Below are 19,126 nucleotides of genomic sequence, written 5' to 3' on the forward strand. Positions count from 1 at the left end.
AACATTATATTCGTTAATTAGACGAATATTTTAAGTTATGTAGTTAGAGACTTCCATATTTACTAAATTTACAAAAAAAATCGCGCTCCAAAGGTTGTGCTTCAATTCTTCAATTCAATCAAAGTAAGTCACTCACACGTCCTCCAACAGAGTAAAAGTATGTGAAGGTGGCAGCTGCTGCACCTCACATTGTCCGTCACTACTGCAGCTGCGTCATCCTGCGTGCAGTGCTCACCGTCCTCCAGCGTGCAGTGCTCACCGTCCTCCAGCAGTACCGTGCGGCAGCGCATGATGCGGCGCGGGTTAGGGACCCTGTAGCACGCGCCGCAGCTGCTGCAGCTCGCGCTCCAGTCGCGCGTTGTCTGCTACTGTCTGGTCTAGCTACACCGGCGTGCGGTACTCACAGTCTTCCAGCGTGCGCAGGGTGTGGCAGCGCGTGATGCAGTATAACGCCGCGATCCGCTAGTGCACGCCGCAGCTGACGCTTTAAGCGCTCGTTGTCCGCCCTCGCCTATTGCATATGCACCAGCGTGCGGTACTCACCGTCCTCCAGCAGCGCGGTGGCGTGCGCGGGGTGCGGCAGCGCGTGGTGCGGCGCGGAGCGGCGGGCCTGCAGCGCGCGCCGCAGCTGCTGCAGCTCGCGCTCAAGACGCGCATTGTCCGCTACGGTTTGCTCCAGCTTCTGCACCAACATACAATGCACGTACAGGTTTCGTACACGTGGAGTGAATTACAGTAGATTTCGGAGATAAAAAAGTAAAATTAAATCTTAAGATGATCGAATGGCGATAAAAGGGCGGTTTTATAGGACCTTTTTTTTAATGGGAGAATTTAGGGAAACTTTCAATGAATAGGTGCTCAAAGTTAAAAATCCTATTTCAAAATTCTAATACGATAAAAAAATAAAAAGTGCATGATATAGATGAAAACCTTATAAACCTTAGAATTATGCGCCAGCATTGCGTGCACACGCGCTAATTCTGCTTCAAGAGCGTCACCCGAAGACCGCGTCGTGCGCTGCTCGGCCCTGTTGACGCTGTCGAGTTTCCCTCGTACACCTTAAAAAAAACATTCGTTATGTAATATGCATGTAATGCTATAGTACCTACACTCTGTAGTACTTGTCCCACTCCTTTACTATCCCCACTCCCACTCTCATCAATCTCCCAGCGCGACAAATGCTTATACCCATTTTCATTAACCTCCCACGTATAAGACACATACTAGAGGGGTTAAAGTATATTAGTTGGTTGCTATTTCGCCGATCGTCAAAACTTCGCCGATTTTGTTCTCATGGGTTCACTAGGATGGTACTAACCTATCGTTGGATCCGGTAGATTGAACAACAGTTTTTTAAATTTTTACATAGATTCGATTTTTTAATTACTTAAATTTTCTTAAAATCAATTTTAAGATATTCATCTTACAACCATGAACCCATAATGACATACCCGTAAGCAATGATTCGATAGCATCTTTGTCCGTCTTCAATCCTTGCAGAATAGCTGCCTCATCAGCCAATTCTTGTTCCAGTGCCCAAAGTTCAGCCACTCTAACTCTAGCTGCCTCCGTTTCCAAAGGTTTCCCTGCTGCAGCGCTTTCAAGCCACCTAAACATTTTTTTTTACATAATTTTCAAATAATCATCAACTACTTCATCGTATTTTTATATTTAGACACTCGCTAAGTATCTTTTTTTTATTTACATGTAAAAGCAAATCCATCGGTAAATATCGATGAAAAATGTAATTTGAAATCCAGTTTCCAGAACTCAGTCATTTCTTTACCTTTGCTGCTCCAACGCATGCTCCGCCAAAACTTTCTGCCTGAGCCTCTGGTTTCTTTCCAAACGTTCTACTGTAGAACCTGGTCTATTGTACAATGACCCTAATTTCACCATATTGTCGACCAATTGCACCAATGGCTTGCTCTTCTCATATTGGTGTTCCAGATTCATTAGTTGCATCTTTAGCTGTTCTAACCTTTGGAGACTTTCCTCACGCTCCATAGCTTTTAGGGAGCTTAGACAATCCTATAAATAATACAGACTAATTTGATTAACTTGTTAAGAATCATCCGTGATATTTTTAACAATATATAAGTTTTTAAATTACATCTTAATAATTTTAAGAATTCGATAGAACTTCTAAGTAGTATATAGATTGCCAAATTATTTATAGATGACTAGTTGAAGTACGAGCAAACATAAATAATGTGGTTGCAACAAAAAATTACATGTTTTCAACAAAAATGGGGTACACTACTAGTGCAAACATAACGATAGCAAAAAATATAATGAAGCAACTAAGACAATGGTACAAAACGAAAAAAAGCTTAAACAAGCACCTCTATACTATTGATTTGCGCACAACATTGCTCTATGGATCGATGTGTGGCTGCATGACGACGCCTCAACTGTATAAGAAGCAACACCAACTCCTCGTGACTTCTACCAAGAAGCTCTCCAGCAGTTGGTACTTCTTCCATCTCTTGACCGGACTGCTGAACTTCCTTAGGCTAACACGCAAGAATGAACAAAAATCAACGCAACATAAAATGATAAACCTACTGCTGTAGCGAATATGGGTGACTATCCACTATAATCAGGCAAACAGGATGGAATAGTTGGAAACAGGAATGATGGAAATAATATATTTATCTAGACTAGCGAGCACACACATCAAAAAGTTCCATATCGCCCGTTAGTTACAATCAATCATTGGTTAAATGTTTCCTTAGAAAATTTGACAATTTTTCTATGCAAAAATCGAAATAGTTAAGATAGATTATTACTAACCGGAGCGTATTTTTTTGTTTCGTTCAAATTTAAAATATAACTAATAACACAAGCAAATAAATCACTATAAACAATTGACAGTTTTTGAAATTCTCATGCTAGTGCTAATATTTACTAAAAACTACTTATACACAAGCAATGTTTATTTTACTATTCTGCGGTAATAGCACTTACCAGGTCGTCGTTTTCTGTATTCCTTCGTACTCTTGGACTTACAGCTCTAATAGGCTGTTGCATAGCTCTCGATGGAGATCTAGCCCATGTCTCTTCATTTGTTGATAACGCATGAATCTGTTAAAAATAAAATAATCAAATTAATAAACATCTTCCTTAGGACCCAAATCACATAATTTTATATTTATAAAGTTAAATAAGACACTTTTATGTCACATAATAAGAAACAAATGAAAAAGAAAATTATATAAAAATCCTTACGTTTTGTTGTGATGTCATAATCTGCTGAGTGCCATAAGGATCATTATTAGATTTATCCTCCACCCATCTCACTCTTGGACTAACGGCCCGAACTGGTATGTTACCCTCCCTATTGCTACGTCCGATTGAAGTATTACTTCCGAGAAATGCTTTCTTTGACAATGATTGTTGGTTTTGTGTGTTATTGTTTGTGCCTGATTCAATATTTGTGCCTGACATTGACATTGAAGCTGAAAATAATAACAATATAATAAGTAGTTACTAAAATTATGAATGTAATCAAATTAATGCAGCACTTTAATTTAAATATAAAACTTTATAATACTAGATGGTAAACATGATAAAGTGTGTTCTCGGTGATTAGTAATAAATTAACAGTTGCATTCAGTGTAGCATACTATATACAATGTATAATCCATGTTAAGTTTGTGCATGCTTAACAATTGTACACCTTATCTTGTTTAAACCCATCAATCAGACCGAAATTTTAAACAGTATTTATAGATTGCACATAAAAATGCCAAATTATTTACAAAAACTTAAATAATGACTTTGCTTTGCTGAAATTTTAGTAGAAATGGAACTTACATAGTGTACCTTACGGGACCATAGAATGTTAGATACCTTCATTGCTTGCACTGTCATTCCTGGTGTCCGTACTACAGAGAGAGTCGGCCGTCCCCACACCCACACCCCCACCCCGCACGCAACCTGCACCACCTTTCATGAGACCGCTAGACATAAGATCCCACTGTCTAAGTTTTTCCCTATCTATCTCAAACTGTTTTTTGTCAATTTCTTTCTTCCTACATTTATTGTTACTTGTATCTAGGGCAAGTGAGTTTTCTGATGACTCAATGGTCAACTGTTCATATACACCTTCATCTGATTGATCCTGAGGCACGTCGGTTGTATTAGCTAGACTTACATATACATCGTTCTCATCTAGTTTCTCATTTTCTTCATTGAACGCACAATCATAATTAATACTGTTTTCACGACGTCTTTGTATTTCACTTTGTATATCACAGTTTATATAAGTTGGAGTCCTGCTTATTTTTCCAACAATATTTTTCTTCACTCTTTTTATACTATTAAGACAAGATTTATCGGTTCCAGGTCGATCAGACATCGAAGGATCAGAAGGTCTAGCATCCAAGTCATCCATGGATCGAGCATGCCGATGAGATACACGCCTTAAATTATCCCTCCATAAAGCATCTTCATCCCAATGTTTTTCCCCTGGACAAATAACATTCTCATATGCACTTGCTTCAGCTTCGGCATCATAATACACGGTATTTGAGGAATTACCACTACAATGTGATGACATACTCCCAGTAGAGACTTTCATCGTAGAACTGACATTTAAATTACTACGGTGAATGCTATTGGAATCCGGTGAAGAATTACCTTCGCTATTATTAAGATTACAGCTCCTTTTACAGCCAAGGCCTGGTATAAGATTCATTGATTCTGGAATTTTAGAACCTTTAAACCCAGTTGACTCGTATATATTTTTAAGGTCTATATCCGGGTCTTTTTCTGCCGCACTCAAAAATTCAACTGATACACTTCTTGCTGATGAAGCAAATTCATAAGAGCGGTCAGACATTAGTACGTGATTATTTCTTATAGGATTATGAATATGTGAGATCTCGTTTTTCTTATGTAATGGACCCTTACGTCTTTGGTTATTCAATTTACGGTGTAGATTAGTATTCTTTAGGAAATGAGATGTAGGCAATACATTAATATATTCTTGCGATGAAAGATCTGAATAATAATAAGGGGCACTATGTTCTGCAGAACTTTCTCTACTATGAAAACCTGTCGTTGAAGAAGAAACGTTAGTTTCATTTCCAGATTTAAGTGTAGATTTATCACATTCAAATTCTTTTATCTTGTCGGCCAATATCTCATTATTCAGATTCTTTCTTAAAAGCGTTCCTTCGTTATTTTTAGTGTAAAAAGATATAGGAGATCTTGCCATACCCACTGAACTACACGAACTCTGCGAGTCCATATAGCATGACACTTGCGCATTCATTCTATTTATCGGAGATGATATTTTATTTTCTAACGTGACGCCCTTCATTGCGTTATTAATAGGAGAACTAGAACAATGCCCGTGTGCATCGAGCGACAAATAATTCTTGCTTAAAATGTCATTATGGAAAATTGATTCGAGATGAGGAAGACAAATTTGTGAATTTTCATAGTTACCACTACATAGTACTTCACTCGTGCTTGGTTGTGACAGCTCCAAATACCTACTTATTTCTTTATTAAAGCCCTCTTCGTTTGAAGTTTGAATATCGGTTTCAGTAAACTCGAATAATGAATCGTCTGATAATGGTCGCCTTTTCAACATGTTCTCCAAATCTCGATAACTCGAATGCCGTAAGTCCACAATAGATCCAGAATCCCTCAAACTGGTGATATCGGAAGATATGTTAGACACCGCCATTTCGAATTTACTGCTTAAATCTGATTCTAAGGATAGTCTAGAAGATCCTCTGTCGGCATTATAGCTTTGGAGAGAGTCGGTCTCAATACTACTACAGTTTTGTAGTTCTTGTATAGAATCATGCAAACAGTTTGATGTATCATTTACCTTATTTTTATCATTTACTAAACTTGCTCTATTATTACGTACTTTTTCACCCCTAGAAAGAGTATCATGTATAGAAGTTCTACTTCCATATATCATTAAGGAAGTAGTCTTCTTTTTTCCAAAATTCATTTTTTGGTTTTCACTTGTAAGCATTTTTAGTATTGAATTATCTTGAGGTATATCCGATTTATCCAATTTGTCCAAAATATACTTAGATAAAGCTTCAGCTGATAATTCATGATCAGGTGGTGAAGTGTCTGGTACAGGAGGAGGTGGTAGTATTTCACTATCAGAACTATCTTGTCGTTCTAAAATAGTTCTACTACCGCTAAGATAATACGAAGCTGGCCTAAATGTATCAGATATACTAAATCTACTAAATGGCGCATCTACAAGTGAAGTTTCCTGTAAACATTCATCGTCTACATCCGAATCTAACTTATCTTTTACTGATTTTTCAGTCTTTGATGCCCTTTTAACAGTTTGGTCTTTCGTTTCTGCAAAATTTGAAACAGTGTCAGACAAAAATTTCGCTTTTGTTGCCGCATCTTCGGATTCTTTTTCGTCTTTTTCTGTAATATTATTTAATTCCATATAAACGGGTTCCACTTTACCATTATTCACACACACAATCTCATATGTCTGCATGTCTTCATCATCATTTCCTAAATTCATTTCTACATAAGGGTTATCTTCATAATGGTGTGCTGCTAAATTACCAAATCCACTTAAATTTTTCAATATTGTTTTATGTGCAGGTTCAATAATAGACGTCTTACGTGGACTCATGGGCAAATAATGATCTTCACCCAATTGTGGTAATGGTGGTGTTTCAGAATCAATGTCGTCTAGCTTATCGCCTTCTACTTTAGTAGGATTTTTCAGATCTTGCTCTTCAGAAGCCTGAATTTCGTATATTTCTTTTCTTTTTTCAACTTCACTGTCTGATTCTAACAATACTTCATCTAGATCATAATCAGTATATTCCAATTGTGTTTCAGATTCAGATTCGCTATCATGAGTTTCATAACCATCAGTTGTTTTACATTCTTGTGTATCTAATTCAGCAACGCTCTTTGATACATGTGAGTTTTCTAATTCTCTTAACTCACAATCCACGTCTTCGTTTTCACAGTGTACTTTTGGTATCGATATAGTGCATAAAATATTTTCATAAGTATTTTCTGTAGGTTCATGAATATTTTTATTTCCTGCCTCACTGTTGATGTTAGTTTTTTCGTCTGATTGAGGGAAACAGTGTGCGTGCGGGGTTGTTGGTCGCATAACAATAGGACTCGTTATGTTCACATTATGGGACCTTCCTGCCTGCATATCTCTCGGTTTTTGCAGATCAGTGTCCGACGTTTCCTCTGAGGTGCAAAAGCGAAACCAATGTTTTATTGTCTTTTAATTACAAATATCGAAGTAAAATAGTTTTACGTAAAGGTTATAATTATTTTGTTAGTAATGTTACTTATATTCTTTAAAATTTATAAAATGTTAGAAGTTCACTAAACCATTATTCCCAAATCACCAGAACATGTCGAACTAAAACCCACCACCGATAACTAAATGAATCTTATTAGTAATACAATGTCCCAGCAGGCAGGAAGGTACCTTTCCGCAAAGCGAAGTCGTCATAATGCTACTGCGAATTTTGAATATTAAAATATACAAAATAAATAAAATCGTAATAATTAATGATGTTATATATATGGCATTTTTATATTTTACAATAATGATACACACTTAGAAATAAAAAATATATTTCCCAAATTAATTTATTAATTATAAGAGTGTTGATGATCCACGAAAAAAATATGAAACCATTATTTTTAACTGAGCTACATACATAAAACATGTTTACTTATGATAAATATATTCTTAATTTTATTATGTAAGACAATATGGAATCTATGTCCATGCAATTCAAAAATTTATTGATCAGCATGCTTAAAAAAAATTAATCTCTTTATTTTTGAGCCCTTAATGTACGTCTTATAATTAAAACATAAAACATAAACTAACATAGAGCTGAACTAATCCTCATGCTATCCAATCTACTATGTATTATGTAGTTTCTCAAAATACATAAATCTCATACCTTCGTCATCAGAAGAGTAGCTATTGTAGGATGCATTGGTGTAAGTTTTGGATTTGTACTGTTCGGATCTTAAAGACTGCCGACTCTGATTAAGTGAACGTGCAAGAGATATAGCAGCTGGTGTACTTTTGCGTGTCAAAGGTGATTGCAGCATTCTCTGCTTCCATTCAAGTAACCTTTTCATTGACTCCTCACGCTAGAAATAATAGAATACAAAATTTTCACAAATATGAAACAAAAATATCTTATAATTATTGACATAACACTGGTATTACATAATCGCTAGTTTTATACCTGCTGAACTTTCTTTTCGCCCTCTCTTTCATTATTGGTTGAAGGCAATCTTGCACTTGCCGACCGCATAAAACTATCAGCGTTCTGCTCAAGTCTACTCATTTCCTTAACGTAAGCACTAACATTTGAGCCGTCGCTCATTACACTACCACTTCTATTTAACTGCTCTTTTTTTGTTTCTAAAGCTTTTTCTCTAAGAGTCCAATTAGAATTTAAACCTTCTAGATCACTAAACTTTGAGTGGTAACTAACATTGTCACGATTATTTCTATTTAAATTGAATTCTGTTTCATAATTGTTGTTAGTAACTTGAGAATAAGGAGAATGTAATTGTTTTTCAGCCAATCCACTTGCATATTTTTCCAAAGGAATTTGAATGTTCCGAGGCCCTACAACTTGCTTTTGTTGTTGTTGTTGTTGCAAGTATTGAGCAGACTGTCGCATCTTTTCGGCATAGCTCTCTTCCGAATAATACCGATCGGAGCTTGGATCATAATACGAATTAATATCAAGACTGGATTTAGGTCGCTGCGGTTGCTTAGGAGGTGCAACATTTCGAACTGGCATTGTTTTATTTAACGCCTCGTTTTTCGACTCATACTCAAGAAAATCAGCGCTGTGTGGTCGTGGCATTGGCGGTTGAATACCACTTGATTGCATTTTCTTCCTTCTTAAAACAGACGGACCACTGAAATGTTTTTCTGGAACCTGAAATTGATTGATTAATGCAGTATGTTCTTAATAATAAAACTTTAAAGAATAATTTATTATGTGAGACTTACAGGGTTGGAGATGTGGTCTTGAGCTTGCTTGTGACTGGAGATACTAATATTGTCTCGAGATTGAGATGCATTTGGAGACTTCGGATACATTTTCGTGTTGTCAGTATCATTCGTGTATGCATTGTAGATATCTTCGTAATCTCCTATTTTCCCTTTACCGTAACCAGACGCAGTAGTTGATCTACCATAAGCATCTGGAGTACGTCTTTCTGCCATGCGATCGTTTGTAGTAGTCCTAGTATTTCTGACATTAAGTTCACCATATACGTTTTTGTTATAAGCAGTTTGTTCTGCATGAGTCATGGTGTTTGTACGGGACTCAGGATAAGATTCATTGTAATTTTGCTTAGGAATATCTTGCTCTGTCGCTTGACGATTTTTCTTTCCTTGAACTTCATTCGTTTTCGGAGATATATCCGTCGGAGGTGAAAAGTCTTGTAAAAAGGGATTACGTTGTGGCTGTCGCTCGTATGCCTGTTCTTTTGGAGTATTTGGCGTTACTTTTTGTTCCTGTTGATTTCTATTCCTATTATCAAAATAAGGAGACTGTGGATTAGACTTATACATTAATAAAGAAGCGGACTGATCTAGGTTATCGGTGTTTGTGTTTGTTAATGGCAGAGAAAGATGGTGCGTATCGTACGATCGTTTCGTCTGATATTGTGACTGCTGTAAAGATGGTGACTGCGGACTGCGAGTGTATGTGCCTTCCAGATTTGTACTGCTTTGGTAATTCATGTGATCCTGATAACGAGTGTGATTAGTGCCTTGACTGTAGTGTGATGCTGGTTTTTTGAGTAGATCGTAGTTTGGATCGTACCTGCAATGTTTTAAAATGGTAATGAAATGACTTTTAAGTATCAAATCATCGGTCATCATACTAAAATATATGTAAAAATTTAATAGTAAAATATTTTGTAAGACTTACATATCAGGACTTGGTGAATTGTAACCATCGTTTGACCGTCTTGGTTTAGGTGGAGCATTTGCATAAGTTGGGCCAGGAACTTCATCAGAATCCTAAAACATGAATCAATTTATATTAAATTAATAACTAATTTACAAAGAAACTTTTCTATTATAAATTGATATTGATTATAGCTAGATGGTAGACCTATATGATAATAGCATACGTTTTTGATACGAGCAGAACAAGCTACGTAAAACTGTCCTTGGTTCCGCTCTGGCACACTAATTGTCGGTCACCTGCACCGCTACAGTAATACGATCGTGCACACAATAATACCCACCTCTGTTTTTGCAGCTGGCCGGTCGCTCTGCTTTTGCGGCTGCTCACTGAAAATAGAATGCATAAAAATTAAATGCTTGCAGTTTATTATTGAAATTTATGTTGGTATATTGAAGAGATAAATCAGTAAGGTCGATAGGGAAAGTACCACAGCTACACTAATCTAGTATGAAACAGCTCTGCATATATGTGGACGAGTGTAGATGTAGGACACATATCATCTTAGTCCTCAGAAGCAACGCATCTGTAATCGACATAATTAAGTAGAACTTGTTATACCTATATAGTGACCACTTGCCATCAGATGGAATGCAAGCTCGTTTGCTACTCCAATCCTTGAACATTCTAAGTTAAAATAATAGTAAAAATATATCTTACGTTTGACCCTGCATGAGAGCGGCCATTGTAAGCGCTTTGACCCATTTCAACATTGCTTCCTGATCTAAAGCCGCTAGAACGTAAGTCCTCATATTTGCATGTTCCAATTTAAATGCAAATTTCCGCATTACTTTATCTTCGGCAGTGCATGCAGACACCTTGTATGATGGTAGAAGCACAGAGCCTAATAGCTTTTCTTCATCTTGGCCTAGAAGTCAATAAAAGATGACATTACATAAAAGTAATATAAATGTGTTTTATATATAAAAACTTTACATTTTAATTTTTACTTACTTTTATAGTAAAAGAGACAATACTCCGATAACACAAACCATCTCTTTCTCCATACTTTTAGGCCATCAGATCCCTGTTTATAAAGTATTCCGGCAATCGTAACAGGAGCTGAAGGGATCCTCTGCGCTATCGGTGAACGCAGTGCTTGATTTCCACCGCTATTCCTCCGAGTCTCTGATGATGGAGATTTCATGCTTGGAGTACTCGATTCACTTGACTTCATCGGTGACATTACGCCAGTGCTAGTCTTCTGCGACTGATTACTAAAATCGGAAGGCGGCGATTGATTCTTTGCTTTATCTTCATCAAGTTGTTTTCTATATCGTTCAATTTCTCTAGCATCAGCTGCTTGATTTGCCTGCCACTGCGCTTCTTGATATTGTCTATTTTGCCTTTCCATTTCTTTATACTCATTGTTTTTAGCATACCTATCAGTTTCTTTCTGTATATCTGACATAGAATAATCTTTGAAGTCATGTTTGCTACTGTATCGATCTAAATCTCTGTAAGATCCATCCGAATAAATACTATTTTGTAGATTCGGGGGCGGCTGAACGCCATGAATTTGCTGGAGTAGAAGTTGTCGTTCAGCGAATTTTTGCTGTTGATGCATTTGAGCTTGGTTCTGATAGTGCAGCTGCTGTTGCATTTTCATTTGCTGAATTTCATTGTATTGTTTTCTTAACAATTCAGTGTTGCTCTGAGGTCCTATTCTATTTGAATATGGAAGATACGGTTTTGAACCATATTGATTTACATTAGGCCTATACATTGGTTGATGATTTTGGTATATTTGATTACTATCCTTCGGTGGGTTACGTTTAAGATAGTCGTGATAGACTTCAGCATTATATCCCTTTGGAACGTTGTGTAGTATTTCATGATTAACGTTTTGGTCTGGAGGGAGATCCGTTCTTTCTGTGCGAGTTGGAGACTGTGGATAATTATTATAATTATCATTAGTTCCGTAATGTCTCGCATATTCATGGTTATGACCGGTACCATACACTTCATGTCTATTTTCTAACAGCGGCGATCGTGCGTTCATGTTCGATTGATATTGGCTTTGTAGTAGTTGATGCATGACACCATTTGGTTGGATTTGGTTTGGCTGAGCTGAATTTAGGTAGGTAGTTATTTGAGGATGTTGTGGTGAGTATATTTGGTCTGGATGGACATGTTGTGCCATAATGTGTTGCTGGGTGATCGGCTGTTGAGTAGCCGGCGCTGTCTTTTTGTTCTCCATTGGAAATTGGTCTTGAGAAGCGGGTGGATCAAGCCTGAAACAAGAAAGATTAATTCAAATTACAATTCGTAACAAACTTCTGTAATATAACAAAGTTTTATAATGTACATAACCATTTTTATTTATTCACAAATCGCGTGTTCGTCACACGTAGACCGAAACGACTTAATTCAAATTGCTTAGTCGAAGCAGCGTTATCGTCGACGGTTTGATAACGTGTGTATTTGAAGAACTGAGGGTAAGTTAGCATTGCGTACTGTCACGTAACGTAAGAAATGTTATATAAAATAAGATTACGTTTTCATTATCTTTAATTTCTATGAAATAACTTAAACAAAGGCTGTACTATGTAAAGTTTTTGTGTTTTGTTAATTTCATAGTTGATCTTAGATTAGCAAAATACATATATTGATCACTCCTAACAAGAAAGTGTAACCAGTTTTGAGAATTGAAATTGTTGCGTAAATAAAGTTTTTCCACTTCGATGTTAAATGTCCCTAAAAGGTTTGTAATACTTATTTATTTATTACGTAAATTACGTAGTATTAGTTAGTTATATGTAATCCTTATCTGAAAATGTTTTTGCTTGTCAAGAATCCAGAAAATAAATGATAAAATCATCCTTTTGTGGCTTCATCCAATTTCAAGGCGGTGGCAATATTTTTATTTTACTTATCAATGTAGTTGATATTAACTCCACACGAGAAATAAATTCTGTATTCAAAAAAAAAATCTTACACCAACTTATCAAAGAAAACTATTTTCCCACAAGAATAATCTTAAAGAAATAATTATCTAATACAAGTTATATATAAGTGTAAGGAACAAGTTGCTTACATCGTCTAACGAGCAAAAAAGTATTAACTTACGCGAAGGGAAATCTTGTTGTAACCTCATTAAAATGTAATTGCCTTCTAAGACCTATAATGGTGGAATATGATGGGAGCCATCTTAGTTCTTATTAACTTTCTGACGCATGGTCATCTTGGATTATGCTGTCAGTGCAAACTTTATGATGATAGATTTGATGTTTTATAGTAGAAAATAATGTTACACATTATATTAAGTTATAATTTGTTACATCTGAAAGATATATAAGTATACGTTACCGTAGCCAGGGCTGAAAGTTTTGGTTGAAAATCAAAATCTTCGTAATCTCATCTGAAAATCAAAAACTCGATATATGTAGCGAAAAAAGTTTCAATTTCCTTTTATTTCGATATCTTTCGAGAAAACAAACCCCTGTGCACGAAAGGAATAAACAGTTAAAAAAAATTATAAATGTAATGAAGCTGTAAATTCGATAAATTCAGCAGATAATTCTATCATAAACATTGCGTTATATATAAGTGGTAGAAAGTTTATTAATACTGATGAGTATACACATTCATTGAATGTAATTTAGCAGTGCAAAGGTTCGTAGGTCATGAATGTATTATGCTTGCACTGCACAATAGAATAACATACATAACATCAATATGAATTTATTGCGAACGGCTAATGTTTGCTTCACACGAAGTTCCCACGCATATCGTTGTCGGAATTATGTATAAAAAGAAAGACTGTCTAGGCGAATCGAATATATTTTAGCAAAATAGCCTCTCAGAAATTAATTTTAATCTAGGTAATCCCAAGCTGTAATCATTAGTAGAGTATTTGGTGTAAAACACTGCTGTGTTCAGGTTTGAAAGATGCATGATATTTTTAATCGAGTCGTTAACTTATTAAGTTATCCAACTTATTAAGTTATCATATTGGATAGCAATGTATCTGTGATCAACCTCAGGAATTCCAGCCGTCCATGGGCGGCAGTGGCCACTTACCATCAAGACAGCAAATACAAATAACAAATACAGAGAACTTGTTATGTTTCGGTTTGTATAAATTAGAATAACCGACAAAGGAATTTATTTTATTAGAAAATTCTATTAGTCATTCAAGTGATTCATTGAATCGGTAATATTTCCTTCTGCGGCAATGACACGGATGTAAAAGTGTATTAAAAATTACGTAGTTTTCACAATTTTACATAATTGATTAGAGAGAAGTGTAAGTATTTTTTAGGATATTGGAGGATATAGAAGTAGCAGATGAGCATGCAGTCCACCTGATGGTAAGTAGCTACTGCCGCCCATGGAAATCTATAATCATCCCCACATAGGGTTAGACATTCCTCTCTGAGGCCGGCCACAGATGCGCCACTACCCCAAAGGACTAAGCTGGAACATCTCAGAAAAATATGTCTCCCTTGAAACCAAAACTAGAAACCAAAACCAACCACATACTTGAAACCAAAACACAGCAGCCCTTGACGATGCTGTTATGAGGCAGAAATAGGTGTGGCGGTGGTGCCGCCGGAGTCGAACCACAAAGGGTTCCACCACCTTCACTTTAATAAAAACAGACGTAGTTTTCTCAATTTTGCATAATAGATATATATAATGTATGGTAATGACCGGAAAACTCGATATAAACACAAACTGTCACTGCATCCGTCTGTCCGTCGCGACCACTTCCTAACACGGTAATGAGCTCAATCATTAGGTTTAGTTCCACAACGGAAACGCGCTAATGACTATGTTATTTTCAACTTTTCTTAGAACTACCAATGCAGTTCACAGGAAAACCGGCAATAGGCGGTAGATCAATTATTCCTAATTTCTTTACACACGAAGATATGGCATTTTAATATGTAACTGGTATCTACGGTTTTTTAATTTTTTTTGAGTTCCGCCCTAACCATGAATCATACAACTAGTACGAAATAGAAACTAAAAAACTGTGTATCGTAAGTACCCGTTACATATTAAAATATCGCAATGCAGTGATAATATTAGTCTAATATCAAATATCCCAAATTATATACATATATATACAAGTATTTATTCTTAAAATAAAATAACGAAGCTATAGAAATAATTATATTATTGATTAATGTGCTGCGCACCTTAAAATTTTCATACGTAAACATTTCTTACATAATTACCATAAAAATAAATTAAAAATTGCTATAACCAAAAAGAAATTGAAAAGTATCCATATTGACTTAAATGTCTCTCTTTAAGTTTTAAAATGCTTTTAAAGAACACTTGTTGCTTTGTCACTCACAAAAATCGAAAATTGTTCATTTTTACTAAGATTTATGTTCTTAATCAAACTGAACAAAAACTGTACCAAGAGCACGTCCGCTTAAAAATAAACAAAAGAATGTGCTAAATGTGGTTTAAACGCTAAATTATCCATAAAACAATTGACGCTTCGCCAACAAATACCAGACTTCATAAGCACAAAACCAACCTCAAAGTCCTCGATTTCACGGAAATTTCAAGCATTTTTTTTATAATATAGAAGTAGCAGAAGAGCATGCAGTCCACCTGATGGTAAGTGGCTACTGCCGCCCATGGACATCTTTAATCAACCCCAAATAGGATTAGATATTCCTACCTGAGGTCGGCCACAGATACGCCGCTACCTCTGAGGACTAAACTGCAACGCCTCGGAAAAGTATGTCTCTCTTACCACACCCTTTAAACCAGAACACAGCAGCGTTTAACACTACTGTTATGAGGCAGAAATAGGTGTGGCGGTGGAGCCGCCGGAGTCGAACCACAAAGGTTCTACCATCTTCCAAAACATTTGGAAGCCGCGTGGCGGAGCGGCCACCATACCGGTCTGACGCGCAAAGGGTCCCGGGTTCGATCCCCGGCCAGACAGATATCTAAATGATGAATTTAGATTTCTGTTTCTGAGTCTGGGTGTTTGTGTATTTGTCTATGTGTGTCCATGGCACCCACGACACAGGGAATCCTAGTGTGGGGCTGTGAGTGTAGAAGGCGTTTATTCATTTATTTATTTATTTATTTATTTAACACGGACATTTCAAGCAATTACCACTATCGCGATGTTTAGTCTGGATCGTTAAAAATATAATGCGATAATACATTACGATTTACGAAGCACTCGACCGAAGATGGCGGTCTACTTGGCACCCCGCCAGAACCCAGCACACATATAGACCACAAGACGTCCCAATGTCAATCTACAGTGGATTGACCTACATTAAACCTAAATGAGTTCTAGGCGGTGCTAACCGTAATGCGGCTTGCCCTCGTTGACAATACGATACTTAGTAAGATTTGGTTGCCCGAAGATCTGAAACCTGTGGTGAGATACGTAACACTTTGAAGAAGGTGTCAGTTTTATACCTATAGGGACCTATAGGAATCGAGTCGAAAATCATGAAAAAATATTGTATATGTTGTATATTTTTTAATGATTTCTTAATCTTATCATTCATTCGCGCATATTAGGGCAATGAATTCTATAGGTTAACGTTTCAAAAATATCGTACATGATGAATAAACACATTTATTATATTTTTTTTATAGTTGATAAACATATTTTTATACATGGTTTAAGATTGCTCACACAAATTATATAAAAAGAACTTTCCATTAAACTTCAAGGTGGTATTCTAAATTACATAACCTTATCACGAATGAATGTTGATGGCGAAATAAAAATCAAAATGTGATTGACAAACCATTTTACGAAAATACTTTCGGCTTACATAATAATCTCTTAACACCTGACTCGATCGAGTAGCCATTTTATTTTTACGATCCCTTCACGACATCCACAACCTACTTAAACACTTGCTTAATGGAATTAAACTACATAATATAAGCAATCGCGGACCGGCTTTAACTTAGGATAAAAATTGGTGACATTTCATATTTATGGAAAATTGGAAGACCTTTTTTTCGTTGACCTTTTTCTCAAGATATAAGATAGGCGGCAGAGATTTCTTTTTCATCTACTTCATTATTTATTGCAGGGTACATCTAATGCCCTAACATTCTAAAAGGCTCACAAAATTAAAAAAAAACGATACCTGACTTAAACATTTAAAACTCGAATTCACGAACCATTAAAAACTTTCGATGTGAAAATACATATGACGATAAGACAAAAATAGCACTTGAATACGTAATAAGGCAAAAAGCTTGATTATCTACATCTTAGATCAACACACGAGTACACAAGATTATGTTCAAAGATAAAACAAGAAATAACCATTACTGCGGAAACGTTCAAGACAGGTGAGAAACGTGCAGTTAATTTATGCACCAAGTGACTCCTTATGTTAATATGAGTTTATCTATATCATCTAGCATTAACTACGATATAACCGATTAATCTGCATCGGTGGTATCCAAGGAAGGAAAACGCTAATTAAAGTAGATTACAAAGTAAATGTTTACTCAACGCTCGAGCGCACGACTGCATCAAAAACAATATCAGATGAAAAGAAGACAAGTTCACACGTTTTACGAGCTATTTCTAAGTTATCTAATGCTCTGAGAGTGATGATGTATGTATGATGTGGATATGGGCAAAACGTACTAATTATAGCAGACTAGTTTTTGCCCACGGCTTCGCCCGCCTTTAAAAGATAATAATATGACATACTAACAATACATAAAACTGAAAATTCGTACCTTTATTGGAATGAAAGTGGAGCCATCTGGCGAAAATTGGTTTTACTATCTCTGAAACCTTCGTGAGCTCATGGACAACAACTTTGCTAAAGATCATCACTTGATCAAATGCATAGTTTACGATTCAATCCTTTTTATATCGATTAAAATGACAGACAGACAGACAGAGTTACTTTCGGCTTTATAATATTAGTAAGGAAGTAAGGATATCGTTGACGAATTACTCAATCCGTTGAACAATTTAATGAATTTTGAATTGTTATTTTTTTTTTATAGATAGTCCTAAGCCAACAGACTCATTTATGAGGCGACCTTACTAGTGTATGACCTTATCACCTGAGGGGTGACTACGCAAACTTTATTTATAATATAGAAGTAGAAGACGAGCATGCAGTCCACCTGATGGTAAGTGAATACTGCCGCCCATGGACATTTGTAATCAACCTCAGATAGGATTAGATATTCATACCTGAGGTCGGCCACAGATGCGCCGCTACCCCTGAGGACTAAGCTGGAACGCCTCGAAAAAGTATGTCTCCCTTACCACACCCTTCAAACCGGAACACAGCACCGCCTAACACTGCTGTTATTAGGCAGAAATAGGTGTGGTGGTGGTGCCGCCGGAGTCGAACCGCAAAGGGTTCTACCACCTTCTAACCGTCTTCAGGTAGAACCAACAGGGGTTCTGTAAAAAGATTACAGATGTCCAATGTCTATAGCCGGCAGTGACCAACTATCATCAGATGAACTATATGGTCATTTCCAACCTTAATGTTATAAAAAAATAGAATCGATATACGAGGTCATAACCATAAACATACAAAGAGATCTTGAAACCACAATATAACATGAGCTATTTAGGTATAAAGCCTGTTGCATTGAAATGCATGCAATGCTTTGAATATTTATGTATTATATAAAATGAAATATGAGCAATGTCGCTTTGAAATAAATACTTATTTGTATGAAACTTCGTGTTAATAATATAATATCATATTTGTACATTATTCTAAAGTTGGTAGAACTCTTTGTGGTTCGACTCCGGCGGCACCACCGCCACACCTATTTCTACCTAATAACAGCAGTATTAAGCGCTGCTATGTTCCGGTTTGAAGGGTGTGGTAAGGGAGACAGACTTTTCCGAGGCGTTCCATCTTCGTCCTCAGGGGTAGCGGCGCATCTGTGGCCGACCTCAGGTAGGAATATCTAATCCTATCTGGGGTTGATTACAGATGTCCATGGGCGGCAGTAGCCACTTACCATCAGGTGGACTGCATGCTCGTCTGCTATTCTTATATTATAAAAAAAAAAGAGTTGGTAATATCGGCTTCAGTACAAAATCGGGTATATGAAATTACAGGTTAATTTGATATTTTTTTAAACTTAACCTAATATACGCTTTTTAACCAACTGCCGGAGAATAATGTTAG

At 36.4% G+C, this 19,126-nt stretch overlaps 1 protein-coding gene across 3 annotated transcripts in view; it reads right to left on the bottom strand.

The window, feature by feature from the left end:
• The window catches only part of kmr (pleckstrin homology domain-containing family A member kramer), a 95,244-nt gene that overhangs the window by 11,275 nt on the left and 64,843 nt on the right, over positions 1 to 19,126 (bottom strand). For 2 of the 3 annotated variants that reach the window (XM_073077271.1, XM_073077272.1), the window contains 9 exons: positions 10,950 to 12,229; positions 10,656 to 10,863; positions 10,279 to 10,324; positions 9,957 to 10,048; positions 9,029 to 9,848; positions 8,247 to 8,954; positions 7,953 to 8,148; positions 3,820 to 7,218; positions 3,320 to 3,461 (listed from right to left, as the gene is read on the bottom strand). In XM_073077271.1, coding sequence (XP_072933372.1) covers positions 3,848 to 7,218; positions 7,953 to 8,148; positions 8,247 to 8,954; positions 9,029 to 9,848; positions 9,957 to 10,048; positions 10,279 to 10,324; positions 10,656 to 10,863; positions 10,950 to 12,229 — 6,721 coding nt within the window. In that variant the 3' untranslated portion in view covers positions 3,320 to 3,461; positions 3,820 to 3,847. Of the gene's footprint in view, positions 1 to 543; positions 683 to 939; positions 1,059 to 1,451; positions 1,610 to 1,786; positions 2,032 to 2,345; positions 2,517 to 2,970; positions 3,088 to 3,231; positions 3,462 to 3,819; positions 7,219 to 7,952; positions 8,149 to 8,246; positions 8,955 to 9,028; positions 9,849 to 9,956; positions 10,049 to 10,278; positions 10,325 to 10,655; positions 10,864 to 10,949; positions 12,230 to 19,126 lie in introns of those variants that run through there. The other variant, XM_073077273.1, reaches the window with a different exon arrangement.

This window comes from Epargyreus clarus, unplaced genomic scaffold, assembly GCF_041222505.1.
Source record: "Epargyreus clarus isolate Ecla_fem2 unplaced genomic scaffold, WU_Ecla_fem_2.2 ptg000010l, whole genome shotgun sequence".
Taxonomy (NCBI): Eukaryota; Metazoa; Arthropoda; class Insecta; order Lepidoptera; family Hesperiidae; genus Epargyreus; species Epargyreus clarus.